Raw genomic sequence first — 22,454 nt, forward strand, 5'->3', positions numbered from 1 at the left:
AACACGTATTTTTTAGAGCGAGCTTGCAATTTGTGCTGATTAAAGGTGTGTAAACAAGGAAAACACACACTACCAAACACACGAACCAGAGAATAATCTAGAGATTGCCCATGAAGTACTTCAAACGAAGATCAACCATTTAGAACACTGGTAGGAAGTCGGTTTATTATATACACTACTGACACAAAGGCATAGCTCCTTAATTTAAGTGGCAACGAGGCTTGAGACAACATAGCAAGACCCTTCTCAACAATATGTCTATGCTTCCTCTCAGCTTTATCATTCTGTTCAGAGGTTCCAGGACAAGATACACTATGCAACACCTCATTCGTTCTAAACCAAGATCGCAAAGCCTGATATTTCCCACCTCCATCAGATTACAACATCTTGATTTTATGACCAAATTGAACTTCAACCATTTTACCAAAGTCAAGAAAGCATTGCATGACTTCAGATTTCTGTTTGAGCAAATAAACATCAATTAACAAGACATAATAAACAAATCCATCTGAAGAAAAACTGGTGCAGGTCCCCAAACATCAGACATAATCAATTTAAAAGGCTCATTATATCAGTCAAAGACTTACAAAAAGGAATTTGTGTGCTTTGCCTTGCATGCACACAGTACAAACACGATTGAGTTTAGTTTTATTTGAAGAGATATTACAAGCTTTCATAACCGACAAGACAACATCCAACGAGGGGTGACCTAGCCTCCTATGCCATAGCTCCAAAACATATTGTGAACCAGAAACAATATGACTTGAAAACCTACCTCCTTTTTGTCATATGACCGCTGATCATCACATGGTAACAATTAATATAGCCCCTCATCCGTGAGCTTCCCTCGAAGAAGAAGCATTCTGGTCTGAGCATCATTCACAAAGCACTCAAAAGCATGAAACTCAAGAAAAACGTTATTATCACGTATGAACTGTGAGACAGATAATAGCTTCTTCTTAATATTAGGAACATGCAGCATGTTTTGTAAAATTAAAGGCTTCTATTTCGTAGGCAAAAGACCTCGACCAATATGATCAATTTTGACCCCCTCGCTGTTGCCCATGAGTAAGGTATTTACACAGTATAAACTATACCTGAGTCAAAAACTTGTAGATCATTCGAGACATGATGCGTAGCACCTATATCAGGATACCAGGCAGTCTCTGAAGGTACTAATGGACGAGCTAAATTATAAGAAAAAGAAGAATTGAACGTTGTAGGAGCCGCATGAGCAAAGACTGGTTGTCCAGAAAATACGGGAAATTAATAGTACCCTGAGACATGATGGACACCAGTCATCCCTGATGAACTAGGACCAGCCGAGTAAAATACTGGTGGATGAGAATAAGGAACAAAAGGATGAGAGAAGGGTGAGAAAGGCTGAAAAGTATGAGAGAACACTTGCCCTCCAGGTTGTTGTTTGACTGAATTCATTCGAGCAAACTTTTATGGACATCACCAGTCTGCTCCTCACCTCCAGTTACACAGTAAAGTCACGATCAAAGCGGTGATAACACTTTTACACCACATGACCAAACTTACCACACAATTGGCACTGAGGTCTTTTAAACTCCGTCCTATGCCTCGACCCCGATAACCACCTTGTTGGTCTCAATTTTGATTTGAAGAGTTGTGACGCATTGCTCTCTTTAGCATCCACTTCAACGTTATTTACCTTCTTAGGTAAACAGGTCAAGTTAGCCATAGCATCTTCATTCAGGAATACTTTCTGTCGAGCCTCACAATCTATTAACATATCAGTCAAAGTTTCTAAAGACAAACTATCACGAGATGCAATAGCGATGATCGACTCAAACTCCATTGAGAGACCAGCAAGAACAACACTCACATGTTCTTGTTCAGTAACAATACTGCCAGAAGCATTAAGTAAATCACATATTGACTTAATCTTTGCAATATACTCACTAATAGTCAGTCCAAATTTCCTTTAAGTATGTAAGCTATGTCGAAGGGTTGTGATTTGGCAGCAGATCGAGCACCAAATAATCGAGAGATAGCAGACCATATGGAAGAGCTTGTTGTAAGGCAGTAAGGTGAGAAGAACCTCAGTCCCAATCGTGGTGAGCAACCAAGAGGCTAGCAATTTATCTTGCTACCTATGGATCAAGAAAGATGATTAACCTCAGTCTGACCAGACACATTTGCAATATACTCATCTGGTAGAACTGTATCATTGGAAATAAAGCTTGTCAATCCATAGCCATCGACTATCAACACAACTTGATGTTTCCAAAGCAGGTAGGTGCTCTCGGTAAGCTTAACAATATATGCTTAGGGATACTGAATCCCATTAACCCCCAACGGAACTGTTATCGAACTCACGAGAGAAGTATTTGAAGACACATTTTTAAAACCTCAAATCGAATCTGAAGTTAGATCAACCATGACGAGCAAGAAACGAACTAGCAGCGGAAGAAACAACCACCAGGATTGGCGAATGATACCATGTCAAGGTTCATAAACACAACTTAATGAACAAAGAGAACATATATGAGAGAATAGGCTCTCAAAAACTTTATTGATGAATCAAATTCAAGAAGATACATCTCTAGTTACAACAAAGCTTACTTATAGCTTTATGAGCATACACAATTGAATTGAAAACAGAAGCATAACAGCTTCATAACAGAAACTCAACTACCTATTGACTAACTCATAACCACTTGTAAACTCATAGAAACCTATTACATTCACCCATCTTCTGCGCTTCTATAACGCCAACAAGAATCTCTTATTCTGTCATTTTGTCATCAAGTTACCTTTGATTCCGTCAAACTATTAGATCTGTTTTTTAATTTTGCTCTAATGTGGTTGCAGGCTCAAAATTCACTGAAACAGAACATATGATAAAAATGACGAAAAGCCATTGCTTTCCCCAACTGCCATAGCTGGAGGAGGAGGAGATAGGGTGTGCGATTCAAGAGGGAATTAAGAAGTAAAGCATATTAAAAAATGGTAAATTGCAAACTTGTCCCTAAGTTGCTTTAGATTTATAAAAAAGTTCATAATTAAATTTTATCTAAAATTCAAGGGTTGAAACAAAAATTAAACCATTTTATTAATGTGTCATATCATCTAATCGTTAAACCTTTAACAATCATTTAGGGTATGTGAGCACATCTTAATCAAAATGAAACGAAAGTGACCATATCTTTATTAAAACAGTCGTATAGGATACGTAATCGCATCTTAATCGTTAAACCTTTTAAAATTATAGTTTAAGATGTTTGATTATTAATCATCGTTAAAAACTTATTATTCAATTAGGGTTTGATATGTAATTTATTTTTAGAAAGTAGATAAGAGAGAGAGATGAAGAAGTGGCAGCACAAAATTCTTATTTTTCTTCTCTTCTTCTTTTTCGTGGTGTCTTCCATAGCCAAGCTCCAAGGGGATAGCAATCTAGGCCTTTGATAGAAGCTAGTTTGCTAAGGCGGTTCACTACAGTGCACACTTGGGAGTTTCTCTTATCCTTTAGTTGATTTTCATTCATATTTGCTTGTGGGTTTGTAATGAAACAAATGTTGAAGATTTTTTATCTAGCCCCACAATGAACTAACTTATTTGGTGTGGGTTTGCAACAATTCGCAATGACGGGGTTATAGCTTGAACAAAAACTATTAAGGATTATTTAGCACTCATCTTGGACGATGTCAACCCTAGAATCGTAGCTCCAATAATTCAGACAACCCACTTTGAGCTCAAACCGGTGATGTTTAACATATTGAACTCGATTGGACAGTTTTGTGGTGCGCCTCATGAGGATACAAGATAGTATATTCGTGCGTTTCTAGAGATGTGTGGCTTCTTTCGACAACAAGGTGTGCATAAAGATGTTCTGAAATTAAAGTTATTTGCATATTCTTTGAGAGATCGAGCTATGACATGGCTTAGTGGAGTTCCATCTGGTTCAATAAAATCATGGAACATTTGAGGCTAAGAATATGGAGGAAAACTCAAGGAACATTTGAGTTAGATGCTAAAGATTTTGTCTTAGCTCAATTATCGACAATTACCAACATGTTATAGAATCTCCAACGTTATAATAAGGTGAAGGAAGTCAAGGTTACAAGCTCTTCTTGTGTTTTTTCCATGACAATCATCATGTGAGCAAGTGCCCTGAAAATCATGAGTTTACCAACTACATGGGGACTTCAATAGGAATAACAACAACCCCTACTCGAACACTTACAACCCCAGATGACATTAGTATCCTAATTTTTCTTGGGGGAATCAAGAAACGCACAATGCCAACAGCTTGCATCGACAACAACATCTGATTGGACCCCTAGTTTTTCAACAAAATATGTCGTGGTAAAATACCAACGTGGGGTCGACATCTTCATCGAACACCAACTCTTTAGAAGCTACTCTCCAAGATTTTATGGTGACCCGAAGGCTTTCTTGCAATATCACACCATATACATTAAGAGCTAAGGAGCATTATTACAAAGCCAAAGGGTATTTTTGCAAAGTTATAGTTAATCCTTAAGAGATTTAGGAACCCAAATGAGTCAAATTGATCAAGCATTACATGTATGACCACAAGGCAGTTTACCAAGTGATATTGAAGTCACTAAGGCTCAATGAAAATAGATTGTAGTGCATTCACCCTAAGGAGTGCACATAACTTAACAAATAAAACAAGTTTGGGGAAGAAACTCTATGATCCCAACCCAAAACTATGCAAAAGAGTCTGAAGAGTGTGAGGATTTACCTCTTATGCAGAATAAGCTGAGGGTTCAACGAGTGAACCCAATGAAGATAGGAATCATAATTCCACAGCAAAAGAAAAAACCCCACCAACAAAAGAGGAAGTAGAATTTGTTGTAGCAATTTCTTGAAATTCGAAGACTACTTGGAGCTTGATGATGAAGATGATGAGGAGCACAAAGAAAATTCAAGAGAGATGTATCAGTCTATCTCACTCGCAACTAGACCAAGTATGTAATTTAAACCCTTAAATTTCACTTAATTTACTCCTTCCAAACCCTCACTTATACCCGCCCACTTTAGAGTTAAAACCCTTACATTTACATTTTAAGTGTGTTTATTTGTTGCAATGAAACTTTGGCTATGATTATTTTTTGTAATCTTAAGCTTGAGCAAGAGAGTAGTTTGGTTAATGTTTTAGCTCAACATAAAAAGGCTTTAGGTTGGTCCATTATTGATTTGAAAGGCACTGTAAACCAAGTAGATGGTCATCTTTCCAGGTTAGAAATTATGAAAGAACTAAGGAATAAAGTAGAAATTAAGGATGAATTTCCTAATGAGAAACTATTATTTGTCATAACAATTTTGTGGTATGCTAACATTGTTAATTTTCTCATTAGTTATATTTGTCTCCTAATGTGAATAACCATGGAAAGAACAAGTTCATGCACGATGTTTGCTACTGTCATTGTGATGACCTCTACCTCTTCAAAAAATGTGATGACCACATGATTAGAAGATGTGACCCCCAAAGAAGAGAAAAACTAGATCCTATACCACTGTCATTCAGCTTTATGTGGAGAACACTTTGGAAGAGTGAGGGCTACTGCAAAGGTCTCAAAATCTGAGTTCTATTGGCCTACACTCTTCAAGGATCCACAAAGATTTCTATAAATCTTGTAATAAATGCTAATAAACGGGGAACATATATGGAAGACGCTAAATTCCCAAGCAAAATATACTAAAGGTGGAACTGCTATATGTGTGGGGAATTTTGGCCGATATTGGTGCTCCAATCGAACGTGACAAAAATTGTTATATCAATTCAAGATTTTAAGAGTTTGTATCCCTTTTAACCCTCTCTAATTTTTTCTATAGCAATTTTTATGTTATTTCTTTATTGTTAATTTTAATATTAGTTTTTTTAGCAAAACAGACTCTCAAACATGTGGACAAGGGTAAAGCCCCCATGGATGCTGCACCCACTTAAGAAGACTCATTCGTTGTTGGTGCAAATGATGAGATGAATGATAATGCCCCTCTTACTTCAATGCCATAGCAAAGTGCAACACCATTGACCAAGTGTCGCTTGAAGAGGACAATCGATCATGTTTGGAAACCACCCACTAAGGAGTCCGATGAAGAAACACCACCTCTTGCAGTCAAGACTAACTAGCCTATTACTACGTAAGAAAAAGGCATGTCAATCACATATCGCACACGACAACCCCACCACCACCAAAGTAAACTTAGCCAAGGTACTTTGCAGTGCAATGTATTTCATTTATCTTAGTTTTAACTTAGTTTTCATGGATTGAGGAAAATATTTTCTCCAAGTTTAGGGTAGGTAATGTTCATAATTAATCATTTGCATTCGTAATTGTTAACAGAATTTTGCTATGACATTTGTTTACTTTAGAGATAATTTTATGAATACATTGATGATGTCTGATGATGAAAAAAATTATGGTCGTGATTGAATATACATGACTGGTGAGATTGGTATAATTAACTTTAGGACTTGATTCTTTGTGATTTAACTCTTACACGATTGCATGTTCATGTTAGAATTTTTTTTATGAAAGAACTCTTGCATGCCTTAGTATAAATCTTTATTATTGAACAATTAATGTTAAATGGTAGCATAAAAGACTTAAATTAAACTCCCTATGCTTATTGAAAATTTGAATTATGAATAAATTCTATGGCATAAACTGTAGAGGGACACTTCTCTTTGCATTGTATTATCTGGAAACCCCTCTTGAATAAATGGTAGTAATACCATATGAGTGAATAAAAGTAGTCACGGGATGACTCTGCTCAATAGACTAGGGAATGGGTGTTTGCTCCACTTCATTTTCAAGTCTAAGAAAATAGTTGTGATATGATGACTCCCTTGTAGCAATGAATATTTTATAAAGAAATGGGAATAATTGTGTGCTTAAATTTTAAATAAATACTAAGGTAAAATAGAGAACTTGCTTAGAAACTTTCTAACTTTGTTAAGCATAGATTGGATGCAATTGTTTGGACTGAACTTTACCATAGTAATTCTTCTGTCAATCACTATTCGTTTCTTGAAGACAAACAATAACTTAAGTTTGGGGTGTGATAAACCCGTAAAAAGACTATATTTTGTGTATTTTTACTTAGGTTATTGATTGTTTAAAAGCCCAATTAATGGCATATAGTTGCATTTAGACCCATGCAGTTGCATATTGTGATGTTTGTTTTGCTATAACATTTTATTCATGAAATTGGTGTTGCTTAGGGGAAATGTGGTCTTTTGGCGGTGAATTTTGTAAGTGAATGAGGCTGGAGGAGAATTGGAAAATGCCGCAACATTCTCGATAGCATTCTTAGGCTAAAAATGCTGCAGAATTCTGGACGGCATTCCTGAGTGCAGAAAATGACAAAAATCTGAAGATGTTTTATTGTTTCATCATATGAATTCCCTTTACCACTATCCAGCCCACACATGTAAATAGAATGATCCCTTAGGGTACAAATGGAACTTGGGCACAAAACCTTAGGAGCCCTTAATATAAATAGATAAAGATACCTTAGGAGTTTTGGAAAGTATGAGATAAGAGAAAGATGAAGAGGTGACTTCACAAAATTCTCCATTTCTCTTCCCTTATTCCTTATTTCGTGGTGTTCTCCATAGCCAAGCTCCATGGGGATAGCAAGCTAGACTTTTGATAGAAGCTAGTTTGCTAAGGTGGTTCACGGCAGCGCACACTTAGGAGTTTCTCTTTTTTTTAGTTGATTTTCATTCTTATAAGCTCCATGAAGATGTTTGATTTCAACCCCACCATGAACTAACTTATTTAATGTGGGTTTGCTATGGAAGAATATGCTTTTGTTTGAATGAATGATTTAATATTTTCCGTGTTTAAATGTTTGCTTTATTCATTGTTTAAATGCTTAGATTTGTAAGAGCTTTTGAAAGATATATGATATCTATGTTTGATGCTTAATATCGAGAGAGTTAGGTTTAGATCGATGTGAACAATGGGGTTGAGATGGGAAGTAAAACCCTAACTCGCCTTACATATAAGGTTATGATTTAAACGACTAAAATGAATAGGACTTATTCGATATAATCTTGTTGTTGTTTACACTGAGAGGTATTGTTGTAGCATTTTACTATCAAGTTTCTTACTAGAGATAGCCTAGAAACACTTTAGCAAACTCTGTCGAGCAGTATACTCGTGGAATATGTAAGACAATGCATAGGATTCCATAGTAAACCCGACTTTATCCTTCTTGTAGCTTATTTGTGAGAGATTGTCAAGTTATTTTTGTTTGTTGAGGTAACATTTAACAAAGTTGACGTTACAATATATTATATTGATATAACAATTTACGATACTAATAAGATAATCTAGGTGTAAATGATAATATGATAAAAAGATCGAATTAAATTTGTTAATCAATTTAATGGAAATAATTAATTTCTGAGTAATTTAATATCAAAATTTGATCAAAAGTTTATTTAATCAATATTAAAAAAATCATATTACAATTATAAAATTTCGGATTGGATTAATTTCATTGAACATATATCGGTCCGGCCCGTATTCCCTTGGACCATATAACATCTATATCTCAAGCTGGTGGTGTTGTAGAATTCTCATCTTCTTCACCAGAATCACCACCAGTCCACTCCATTACATGATAATCTCTTTGTTGTTCATCAAGTAATGCTCAAATCAAGCCTTACTCCAATCTTCTCCACTTTCCAGCCAAACCCAATATCCAAGACTTTCTTCGTGCAATCTCCGGTAATTTGAACCCCGCAACTGTTCGACAAAATGCCTCACCCAACATCTTCACAGCCCCTCAACTTGCTCCGACTTCGGCTTACATTCACCTCCCTTTCTGTCGAAAACGCTGCTACTACTGCGACTTCCCAATCGTCGCTCTCGGCTCTCACTCACCGACACAAACCGACGAAGACGATGACGATCCCCGTATATCGAACTACATCCAATTACTACTCCGAGAAATCAATGCTTCCAAAGTGAATTTCAAGTCCCATCCACCTTGAAACCGTCTTCTTTGGCGGTGGAACGCCGTCTCTCGTGCCTCCGAGGTTGGTTTCATCGATTCTTGATTTGTTGGGAGTGAAATTTGGGGTGACTTCGGATGCCGAGATATCAATGGAAATGGATCCCGGAACCTTCGACGTGAGGAAGATGGAGGCGTTGATGGAGTTGGGAGTGAATAGAGTGTCGTTGGGAGTTCAAGCGTTTCAAGAAGAGCTGTTGAAGGCTTGTGGGAGAGCTCATGGAGTTAAGGAGGCTTACGAGGCCATTGAGATGGTGAAATCGTGTGGGGTTAAGAATTGGAGCTTGGATCTCATCTCGTCTCTTCCTAATCAAACCCCACAAATGTGGGACGAAAGCTTGCGGTTAACCATTGAAGCTCAGCCAAACCACGTCTCCGTTTATGACTTGCAAGTTGAACAAGGCACCAAATTCGGAACATTGTAAGCATTACTATGATACTCTGAATTCGAATTTGTGTGTAGAAATATCTAGTTTTGGAGCATTATCTTAATATTTGAATCCTTGTAGGTACACACCGGGCGAGTTTCCTTTACCTTCGGATGTGCAGTCTGCCGATTTTTATAGAACGGCATCAAGAATGCTTTCCGATGCTGGTTATAACCACTACGAAATCAGCAGTTATTGCCGAGATGGATTCGAATGTAAGCACAATTTTACATACTGGAAAAACAAACCATTTTATGGTTTTGGCCTAGGGTCTGCTAGTTATGTAAGTGGAATGAGGTTTTCGAGACCGAAAAAAATGAGAGGGTACATCGATTTTGTTCAGAGCTTGGAGAATGGCACAGCTGATTACACCGGCGATACCGATACCAATGTTAGAGACTTGGCCTCAGATGTTGTGATGCTCTCTCTTAGAACCGCAAGAGGGCTCGACTTGAAGTCTTTCCGATGTGCATTTGGAAACTCGGTTGTAGCTTCTCTTTGTGAGGCTTATAAGCCTTATGTTGAAAGTGGGCATGTGCTTTGCTTAAATGAGCAAAGAACAACTTTAACTGCCGATGAATACAATGCCTTGTTGTTGAATGAAGATAGTGCGGACGAGGATTGGCTTATATTCGTCTCAGTGATCCGGATGGCTTTTTATTATCGAACGAATTGATATCTACTGCATTTGGGGTTATTTCTCTGTAGAAGTTCCGAGTTTCAAATGTCAACATGTTGTATAGTTTGCGTTGCATTTGATGGGTGAGTGAATAGAAGAATATGATTTCAGCAGCAATGCAGCCATGGCTGAAGGGTTTACAAGAATATTCAACAAAGCCAGAGATGAGAAGCAAACTAGAGGCATTGTCATTGTTATGTCATCAGCTTCCTATGAAAAAGAATCGACATTCCCTCCTCTCCTTTAACCGTAATAGTAAATTGCGGTCGCGATTATGATTACGGTTACGGTTGCGGTATCGCAATTACGGGTATTACAAACGTTACGGTGTGATTTATATTTTAAAATAACTATAATTTATATTGCATATGTGATTTACAATGACCTTGAATAACGTTACTATACAACGGTTACATTGCTTTTCGACTGCAATTTAATAGTATGCGGCTCCTACTAGAACGTTATGTCTCGGATCAAAGATTATCGGATAGCAATATGCACCGAATTAATTGCGTAGGAGGTCTTTGAATCATGACATATAATTTAAATTGATTTTTAAATTTTTAAATATTTTATGTCGATCCCTAATTTATGACTTCGACATAATATCAAAAAATACCCCTAATGTTTGATAAAATAGTCACTTGAATTATTTTTTTAACAATTTAATCCTTAACTCTTTTTTTTTTTTTGAGAAAAATGACTCATTTTTGGATGAAATTTATTAGTTGACTAATAGTTAATACTTGACATTAACATGAAAAACATATATGTCCAAAAAAATGTAGTACTGTTTAAAATGACGACGAGGTAAAGTGTTATATGTACATAAGTGATGATGTGGCATATATCATATCTATGTAGATGATGACATGGCACATATCATGTGTGCAGTGAGGAGGTGGCACATATATTTGCATAAGTGATGAGGTCTTATATAACATGTATAATAAGTGATGACATGGTACATGTCATGTCGTCACTTTGGACACATAAGACTTATCATGTCAGCGACAAACGTTGATTATCAGTCAACTAATAAATTTTATTTGATCAGAAATATTTTACCCCACAACCAATATACAAGGACAAAATATTTTAAAAAATAAGAGTTAAAGTGACTATTTTCTCAAATATTAAGAATAAATTTTGATATTATGCTCGTTTTAAATTGATCTTTAAACTTTAAAACTTTTACATCATTCCATGTTGTTTTTTAAAGTCTGGTTAACTCTATTATATTTTAAAGGTCCTGATAATTGAATTTATAATTGGAAAAAAATTAATATGTTTTTAAAGGTCTTCAAGAATTTATATCATTATATTTGAGTGTATCTTAGTACATGTAATTCTGCAGCGATAAAGTCATATTTGTCATGGAAGATTGTTAGGATTTATGAAGCTCAATCGATCAATCAAAATATGCTAACAGGTGGTGAATTGACTTTTTGAAATTTAAAAAGTAAGGAGTATAAAGATGGGAAAATTCTCATAATGATTTATAGTGGTTCAACTTCCTGAAAGAAGTCTATATCCACTACCTAAGCTCATCACTTAGGATTTTCCAACAAATCTACTAGTTTGTTCTTTCTTTTTCAATGATCAATAGTAATTACAACTCCAAGTTTTTCCTTGGTTAAACTTCAAACCAAACTAAAACCAAAACCTCTTTACAAAGGATAAAAAATGTGTAAACAATAAGACCTCTCTAGGTTGGTGTTTACAAAGATTTAGCTCATAAAACAAAATCTAAAGATATACAATTAAGCTCAAAACATAAATATTTACAAAGAAAGAAAAGAATGATTGAAAAGAAAATGATTGAATTTTTTTCTCTTGTGTATGAATGCTTGGATAGGTGTTGGTAACTTTCTTCAAGTGTCATCAACTTATTTTTATATGTTGGAATGAGTTACTAGCCGTTTCTACCATTGGGGAGATTTGGAGTCGTTGTGAGCTGAAAAATCTGCAATTATGCCCAGAGTTTTGAAACCTTTAAAAGGGTTTTGAAACCTTCATTTAAAAATTTGACTATTTGAACAGGGTTTCGAAACCTGTAGGCCAGATTTACATTCTGCCTTAGGGGTTTCAAAACCTCTTGAGGGGTTTCGAAACCATACCCAAAATTGTTTGTTTCACCTTTTAAAAACTTAAAAACTTTGAATTTTTTTTGCAATGTTTGAACAAATTCAATTGGTCTTCACGGTGGGGTAACCAACTACCCTACCTCCCTTTACCCATTATATGAATAGGGTCAGTTAATTTTTTAAAATATTAGTTTACAAAGATTTTAAGTGGATTGAAAAGTTAAAATAATGAGTTGAAGAAGTGTTAAATTGATATGTTGGTCACTGGAAACGATCTTTTATTCTCTAAGGAGAGTAGAGAAAAGGAGACGAAGATGAACATTTTCAGATTCATCATTGTCGGAAAAGGTGATTGGAGTAGTATTGCAGTAAGCAATGACGATGTGAGGTAAAAGAGAGGTTGAGAAAATTTAAAGATCAAATGATTTTTTCTAAAGTCTAGAGATCAAATAAAAATTTATCATTTTTTAAGGCTACATCATCAAACTAACGAGAATTCATGACTAAGTGACTAGAATATAATAAATTGGTAATATAATGACCGAAACATAACTTTTAAAAAATGATGATCAAAATAAAACAAACCAAAACAAAAGTGACATGGGATGTAGTTTACCATATCCTAAATTAGACCCGATCCGGTTTGATTCCGGTTGAAAGACCGACGTGGGAAATTGCGGCGGATAAGCTGAGAAAAAAAAATTAAAAAACACCAACCAATCATAACCAACGGAATCAATCTTCTGAGAGCAAAAATCACAGCTTCAAATGGCTTCAACCGCTATCTCTCTTTTACCGCCAACAATTCCTTCATCATCATCATTTCTTCTTCTGCTACCGTTAAACCCAAAGCTTCCGCTCTCGGCCACCGCCGTTTATTCATTGCAAAGAACTCACCATCTAGTTCACTGTTTACTTTTTCAGCAACAAAGCGAATTTCTACTTCTTTAAGTATCAAATGCTTATCGGCTTCTTCTTCTTCGTCTTCGAGTACTCTTCCCTCTGCTCTTCTTTTGACTGCAATGGCGTTCTCGTTGATACGAGAAGGATGGCCACCGGGTTTCGTTCAATGATACTTTCAATGAAGTAAATTTCATGTTCTTTTCATTCTTTTATCTGTTTTTTTACTCATAGGGATTTTTTATGGTGCAAATTGCAGAAAGAATTGGGCGTTACATGGGATGTGGATTTGTACGGAGAGTTGCTCAAAATTGGTGGTGGGAAAGAAAGGTAATCTCTTCTTAGGTTTTTTTTATAGACTACGCATTTTAATACTTAAACTATTAATTTTAGTTGTTTTAGTATCTAATTTTTTTTTAAAATTTATTTAACATTTAGTTTTTATTTCATTTTAGTACATATCTTAAAAACTTAATACATTTAGTACCTAAACTATTAATTTTGGTTCGTTTTAGTACTTAAACTTTTAATTTTTTTCAAAAATTAACGTTAAATTTTAAATTGGAACTAAAATAAACAAAAACTAAAATTTTAACGACGGGTACTAATATGAAAAAAACTAAGCTTTAGTTACGTATTTGAAAAAATTGAAAGTTTAGGTACTAAAATAGACTAAATCTGATAGTCTAGATACTAAACGCATAATTTACCTTTTTTTGGTTAATTCTCTGCTTGGTACTCTATCTATTCCGTATCTATTTTAATCGCCTAATTATTTTTTTCTAAAATTATACATAACGTTATGTTTTATTTTAGTATTGAACCATTAATTTATGGTGATATGATACAATATAATAGCAAGCTGTGTCGTTGTAGAAGACAGTGCCATAGGACTTGCTGCTGTCAAAGCTGCTGGAATGGCTTGCATAGTGACAGAGCGGGTAAATTCCTTTACTAAATGAGACATTTGTGCTGGTAAATTATAGGCTGAATTAGATGATTAAATTGGTTTCCATTGCCTTTTTCTGGTTGCATCAATCGCCTGCAATTGTCATGGGACTATCATATAATTCCATTGCTTTTAAATTCTAGGATCTCTATTTTCTTTTCTGATGTAAGATCAGTGCTTCGTCTCTCTCTCTCTTCAAGATATGGCATTCTCCCACACTCAATCTCGCAACACTTGCGACACAATTATCCACCTTCTTCAAGATTAGTGACCCGCTTTTTCTTTAAGATGCGACATTCTCACTTAACTCGTGACACTTTTGTAGCGGACTATCATTATGGTTATCCATAGTATCTACTCCACCCATTGTAACATTCAACGTGAAATTAAACAGTAAAAGTGTCGTTCTGATACCACTTCTCACGAGGTTATTAACTTCTCAAAAGACATGTATGATAAAATGTACATATTGCCACTGCTTTTAAATTTCAAGACTCCATTTTTTATGTACCCTAACAATTACCGTATCCTACTTCCTAATGTCCCCTGAATCGTAGGTTTGTTTGTTACTTGAGAAATAAAGAAGATCCGGTGCTGCACGTCCATTTTCACCGACCAGTCCTACAGTTCAACCATATACAACCGGAAAACAGGAAATTGAGAACTAAGAAAACTCTTACCAACCAATGGCAAGATTTTCCTATAATGTCAATGTCATGCATTAGCAATTCATGTTTAACATTGAGTGGTCCCGTGGCTGCAGTTACACAGCCGATGAAGACTTCTTAAATGTGGATGCCGTGTTCGATTGCATCAGAGATCCACCGGAAGAGAGGTTCGATCTGGCATTCTGTGCAAGCCTTCTTGAGAAACAGTATGTTAGTTAAACCTTACAGTATTATTTCGTTTCCATGATTGTTTATTGAGATCAGCAGCTGAATTCTGTTGTCTATACCATTCATTCATGAAATAATGCCAAGCTGGTCGAATATGTTAACTATTGTTGAAATCGAAATCAAACCAGATTCAATAGAACACCACCAAAACCGAATTCCATACATAAAATCATTTTAAACGTGTATATATACAACTATACCGGTTTTCCATGTTTATGTTACTCTGACTGTAATTTCTCTTCATGTACCCATGGACAAGACATATTCGAACATGAGCATTGGAATATAACCCTCCAGGGACCCTCAAAGTACATAAAATAACATAGAGAATATTGAACATACCAGTGGATCATGTCCAGATACAGACAACCCATTCTTATCTGCAGAGGCTAATGGTTTTCCGAGTCCACTCCAAGTACAAGACATAACTGGAACAGTGTGCTCCTCAGAGTGCTTACAATGTCGGCTTTTGATATCGACCAAATGTAGATGGATCCATCGGCAGAGCCGCAGCAATATAATTGTCATCCGGACTAATACACGACGACTCCAATTAGATGCCACTTGTTTCCGGTTGCTCTGAATGTACCACAAACTCCAAAGATCGTACATCGAATAAATTATGCAAATTATCTCTGCCACTTGTCAATACAACATTTCCGTTTCGAGACAGGGAGATAGATGTAATGGGAAGTGAATGTGCTGCAACTTCACTAACTAACTTTCCGGTCTGAATATCCCACAAACGGAGATTACCATCGACATGACCCGAGCATATCAGTCCATCTGTGCTGAAGCAAAGAGCATTGCAGTTGCTGTGAAAAACTATAGTGTTGGTGCAGTAACCTTTCTGCAAATCCCACACTTTTATCGTCCGATCATACCCTGCACTCACAACATGACGACCGAAACTTTGCTCACATCCACAGCACAAACTTTATCTTTGTGACCTGTGAGAGAATGCCGGATTCGTCCCGTGTTGACATCCCATACAAACAAGTTGTTTGAACCGCTTGCTGCTATTACGAATCTATTGTCATGGGTAATTGCGAGATCAAGGACGGAACCGAGGCAGCCAGAAAGATTTGGATTAAAGATCCCGTGCTAGTATCCCACATTTTGACCGATCGGTCCTGTCCCCCGCTGATCAATTTTCCAGAATTATACTCGAACAGTATCGAAGCACAACACCTTCATGGGCATTGATCCTGTGCTTGCAAACAGAAGGAACAGTTGATTCTGCGAAGAACTCAGCACCTTCTTCACTTCTACGGACAATACCATCTACTTGCTCTCGGGCAAGTTTTCTAAACCACTGGCCTTGAGCCCGTTCAATCGTATCTTCGTAAAGTGCATTTGCCTAAATTAATTAAAGGAAAACTAAAGTTAAGCACTAATATTTGTAATCAAACAGGCATATTAAAAACAAATTACACCCTTTCACAACTAAGGAGTAGGAATTAAAAAAAATCATCCATTAATATTTGCCATTTAGGTTTCTAACTTTTACTGGAGTGTTCTATAACTCTAAATGACATTATTGCTCATTTTCTCCTCTAGTTTGTGACAAAGTTGAAGGAATATAAGAAAAACCAATCCTAGAAGTTGATGAAAACAAATAAGTTACCACTAATTCCTCTAGTTACTCAAGAAGACACGAGCAAAGAATATGCTCTCTTGTCCAAACCCAAAATCGGCCCAGCTCCAAGTAAACTGATGGGTCTAAGCCACCGAAATTAGTTGTTTAAGATTTTTTGCTTTCCATCCGATATTGAAACGTGAAAGCCACAAATAATGCCAACAGAACTATTTGATAATGCTCAAACTTAGCTACATTGTATGAATGAACAAACTCTTAATGAATCTAAACCCAACATGCTTAAAGTTCAAGTATATATGGCTGGCTATTTATCATTCTCCAAGTCAACAAATCGGAATATACCTTGTTCTGTAATAACAATATACCATACCTCATTAAGCCGTTCAGCATCCTGCATTTTTTGAAGCATCCAACGATCAACTAACATTTTATTTTCAGCCTCTAAATCTTTACTCTAATAGCCACTTGTTCTAATTGAGCTTTGATTTCCTGGTGCTCTATCATCACCAATTCCATAGCTCTAATTTTTCTTCTAAATCTGTTTTTAACTGAGAGCACTCATCCCTGCCAATTTAAACATCCATCAGTTATTAATTTCACAGCGACTTCAAATCCAAAAAACTGACACTCTTGCCCACCAAACCCTAAAAAGACAAACTGAACCTGGTTTGGGTCAATTCCTCTCCAATTCAGTGACAGTTGTTTCTTTCTCTTGTAGAGAAACTTTTAAAGCTCGACACTCGGCTACTTCAACCACTAGTTGCTCGGACAATCTAGACTGTGCTTTTGTAGCACTGTTGAAGTTCCAGTTCCAAGTTTTCAGCTTTATCTTTCCATTCTGAACCCTACAAAGAAATTCACCAATTACTTATGTTGCTCCAACTATTCAATTTTCTTTAAGTATCCATCTCTGACGCTTGTGTTCAATGTACATAATACATCCGAAAATCCATGGAAAACTTAGAAAAAATTTTAGATACTTGTGTTGGCACATACATGTATCCACCACTCACGCCTACATCCATGTATAGTCAAATACCCAATATCTGTATTGCGCCGACTCTTCATTTTACTTTTAAGTATTCGTGTCTCACACATACCAGACATGGTGTAGGAAATAACCCTCCAATACATGCAAAAGCTTTAAAGAATAATTGAATGGACTCGAATGACACATACCCGTATCACACCGGACCGAAAACATGGTATAGGGCTTTCTATTCTAATGGGAAGCCAATGATTTATCCAATTCTTTAATCCAAACCCACTTGTTTTCACAATCTTGCAACATAATAATCACAAACTCCTATTTCAACATTAACTTCTCGTTTCAAAAATAGCAACTCAATACATTGTTATGATAAAAAAATGAACCCAAAAACCAAAGAAAAAAAACCTGAGAGATGATGGGCCTGGAAAGAGCAATATATGCAGGAGCATGAGCTCCTTCTTCGAGTAAATGCCGTTTCTTCAGCGCCTTCAAAGCGTGTTTTATAGCTTCCCTAGCTAACTCCTCTTGCGACCTGAGAAACATTGAACATTGTCTTGTTTCTTCGCAGAATTTCTTTGACATTAAAAAGGGGGAAAATGGAATCCAATTCGCAAAATTTTCTAGTATAAGAAAAAGAATGAATTTTGATCACTTACATAATAAGATTGGACGTAGGTTGAAATTTACAGTGTAAGAATCGAATTGAAATTCGATTTAGGGTTTTGATTTGGATTAGGATTGGGCTAAGTAATTGAGGGATTGATAGAAAAGGGTGAGGAAGAGAGTTCTTCATTGACTTTTTTTTTATTTGAAAGTTATTTTAAATTAATGAATGTTAATCATTGGGACTATAGATGAAGTGATAAGTAGGGATCATGAAATTACTCGATAGAATATACATATTTGATTTGAATATGATGAATTTTGATTTAATTTAATTTATAAGATCATTTTTTAAAAATAGATAATGTACGGAATGTCTCAGAACGCGGGTTAATATACGGTTAATATACGGCGTTACCAGATATTAAAAGATATTTATTAATAAATTCGTTTAGCGCGGTTCGTGTCGATCCAAATTAAAATGTATCGATCCACAACGATATAACAGGTAAAACTATGACAAAACCAGTATTGAAATGATAAAACCGGTAAAGCGGTACCGAATATATTTAAAGTGTCGGTACTTTAATATAAAGATCGACACTTCGTTGATGGAGATGTAAGCAAATGTTCATTTTGAACATGTTTCAATCGTGCTGCTTTTAATAGGATGTGGTATTGGTAATGGTAATTAAAGGGTGGGTACAACATTAAATTCGCAATACATATTTAGGTATGTACAATAACTACCTAAATATGTGTCAATACATTTTCTATCTAAACATATTGTTAAATTTAAATTCTAAATAATATTTTATAAAATATCAAAACAATCAAATAATTTTTTGTAAATGAAATTATTAAATTAATATTGTTGGTGGAAAACATGAAACACTATTAAAAAAAATTGAAACATAAATTACATAACTTTAAAAAAAGTATAGATCATTTTTATAAAAAAAACATGGACACTTTCAACATATCAGATAAATTTTACCTTTTTTAAAAGAGAAGAAGTTATATCGTCAATAAAGTGTCGATAATTTATAAAAATGTATCGATCCATAACAAAATAACAGGTAAAAATATGACAAAACCGGTCTCGAAATGACAAAACAGGTAAAGCGCTATCGGTTATGTTGAAAGTGTCGATAATTTATTATACGTATCGACACTTTTGGAATTTAAAAGAGAAGAGTTATAGCGTCAATAAAGTGTCGATACTTTATAAAAATGTATCGATCCATAACAATAACATGTAAAAATATGACAAACCGGTCTCAAAATGACAAACAGGTAAAGCGCTACCGGTTATGTTGAAAGTGTCGATAATTATTATAAGTATCGACTTTTGGAATTAATAAGAAGAAGTTATAGCGCCAATAACGTGTCGATACTTTATAAAAATGTATCGATCCATAACAATATAACATGTAAAAATATGACAAAACCGGTCTCGAAATGAAAAAACAGGTAAAGCGCTACCGGTTATGTTGAAAGTGTCGATAATTTATTATCAGTTTCGACACTTTTAGAATTTAAAAGAGAGAAGTTATAGCGCCAATAAAGTGTCGATATTTTTATAAAAATGTATCGATCCATAACAATATACAGGTAAAAATGACAAAATCGGTCTCGAAATGACAAAACAGGTAAAGCGCTACCGGATATGTTGAAAGTGTCGATAATTTATTATAAGTATCGACACTTTTGGAATTAAAAGAGAAGAAGTTATAGAGCCAATAAAGTGTCGATACTTTATAAAAATGTATCGATCCATAACAATATAACAGGTAAAATATGACAAAATCTCTCGACAAAACAGGTAAAGCGCTACCGGTTATGTTAAAGTGTCGATAATTTATTATACGTATCGACACTTTTGGAATTTAAAAAAGAAGAGTTATAGCGCCAATAAAGTGTCGATACTTTGTAAAAATGTATCGATCCATAACAATATAATATGTAAAAATATGACAAAACTGGTATCGAAATGACAAAACAGGTAAAGCGCTACCGTTATGTTGAAAGTGTCGATAATTTATATATCGACTTTGGAATTAATAAGAGAAGAAGTTATAGCGTCAATAACGGTCGATACTTTATAAAAATGTATCAATCCATAACAATATAACATGTAAAAATATGACAAAACCGGTCTCGAAATGACAAAACAGGTAAAGCGCTACCGGTTATGTTGAAAGTGTCGATAATTTATTATAGTTTCGACACTTTGGAATTTAAAAGAGAAGTTATAGCGCCAATAAAGTGTCGATACTTTATAAAATGTATCGATCCATAACAATATGACAGGTAATAATATGACAAAACCGGTCTCGTAATGACAAAACAGCTAAAGCGCTACCGGTTATGTTGAAAGTGTCGATAATTTATTATAAGTTTCGACACTTTTGGAATTTAAAGAGAAGTTATAGCGCCAAAAGTGTCGATACTTTATAAAATTATCTCGATCCATAACAATATGACAGGTAATAATATGACAAAACCGGTCTCAAAATGACAAAACAGGTAAAGCGCTACCGGTTATGTTGAAAGTGTCGATAATTTATTATAAGTATCGACACTGTTGGAATTTAAAAGAGAAGAAGTTATAGCGCCAATAAAGTGTCGATACTTTATAAAAATGTATCGATCCATAACAATATAACAGGTAAAAATATGACAAAATCGGTATCGTAATGACAAAACAGCTAAAGCTCTACCGGATATGTTGAAAGTGTCGATAATTTATTATAAGTTTCGACACTTTTGGAATTTAAAAGAGAAGAAGTTATAGCGCCAATAAAGTGTCGATACCTTATAAAAATATCTCGATCCATAACAATATGACAGGTAATAATATGACAAAACCGGTCTCAAAATGACAAAACAGGTAAAGCGCTACCGGTTATGTTGAAAGTGTCGATAATTTATTATAAGTATCGACACTGTTGGAATTTAAAAGAGAAGAAGTTATAGCGCCAATAAAGTGTCGATACTTTATAAAAATGTATCGATCCATAACAATATAACAGGTAAAAATATGACAAAATCGGTCTCGTAATGACAAAACAGCTAAAGCTCTACCGGATATGTTGAAAGTGTCGATAATTTATTATAAGTTTCGACACTTTTGGAATTTAAAAGAGAAGAAGTTATAGCGCCAATAAAGTGTCGATACTTTATAAAAATGTATCGATCCATAACAATATGACAGGTAATAATATGACCAATTTTAATCTATTAATTGAATAAATTATTTCGCCTATTAAAAATATCTATTAATGAAGGCGACATTTTTAATTTAATTTATTCTTTTTGTAATATTAATATTTGAATATTTCACATTATTTAAGAAATTAATTACTTTATCTGATTAGATCAACTTATTGTTGGTCGTATGATTTACTTTTAGACACGATAGCGATGTGACGTTTTGAATATAAATAAAACTTTGATTGTCTGTTTCCTTAAACATATACAAAGTCTTTTATAAGTTGGTGTAGGTGAAATATTTATATAAAATCGTTATTCTTTAAGGTCTTGGGTTCGGGCATCAGAAATGTTAGGGTTGTGAGCGTTTAATAGCAAATGGTTAAGAGTTATCTTTGAATAGATAATGCATTGAATTTATCTCATATTAATAAAAATGAGTTCTGAAAATGTTGACATATGAAATTAATTAAAGAATATTTTAGGTATTTAGATGAACAAAATTTGAATACTTTAGGTACCTGTTTTGATAAAAAAAATACTTTAAGTACTTATTTTGACCAGAAAGATAACTTTTTAGGTACTTATTTTGACTAAAAAATATTTTAGGTTCTTTTTTTTTATTAATCAAAAACTATTTTTAGGTACTTAAATGTAAAAGATGATATATTTTAACTATTTACTTGCTATTAAACCTATTTTTTATGTCATGCTTAATTTACTCCTTTATATCAGGTAAGCATATAATTCGTAGTATTGTTGAGTCAAGTAGAAATGTGATTTGTAAACTTTGTCTCCATAATTGTAATATTTGAAAGAAAAAAATGATACCAAGTGTGTAAATTTAATTTACATAATTTTATCTTTTAGGGTTAGATTATGGTTTAATGTGTATGGACTTAGGATTTAGAATTATAAATTCAAGGTTTAGGGTTTTGGGTTTAAGGTTTTGAATCAAAGATAGACTTAAGGGGATGGGTGGGGGTAGTCGGTGCCTGTAAAAAAATTAAATCATCATATATTTTAGATTTTTTTTGTATTTTTTATTGAAAATATTTTCATCCCTTGAAAATATGGA

The 22,454-nt window shown here is 34.6% G+C and overlaps 1 protein-coding gene and 1 pseudogene across 1 annotated transcript; one reads left to right on the forward strand and one right to left on the reverse strand.

The window, feature by feature from the left end:
* Positions 1–8,583: 8,583 nt before the first annotated feature.
* On the forward strand, positions 8,584–10,459 carry LOC120175119 (heme chaperone HemW-like). The gene is given in 5 exon segments (XM_039181820.1): positions 8,584–8,748; positions 8,751–9,003; positions 9,005–9,451; positions 9,540–10,078; positions 10,081–10,459. Coding segments are annotated over 5 exon segments (1,410 nt in total). The 5' UTR covers positions 8,584–8,663; the 3' UTR covers positions 10,167–10,459.
* A 4,639-nt stretch (positions 10,460–15,098) lies between these two features.
* On the reverse strand, positions 15,099–18,342 carry LOC120175045 (annotated as a pseudogene).
* Between the last annotated feature and the right edge of the window lie 4,112 nt (positions 18,343–22,454).

Source organism: Hibiscus syriacus, unplaced genomic scaffold (assembly GCF_006381635.1).
Source record: "Hibiscus syriacus cultivar Baekdansim isolate YM2019G1 unplaced genomic scaffold, ASM638163v2 tig00112159_pilon, whole genome shotgun sequence".
Classification (NCBI taxonomy): Eukaryota; Viridiplantae; Streptophyta; class Magnoliopsida; order Malvales; family Malvaceae; genus Hibiscus; species Hibiscus syriacus.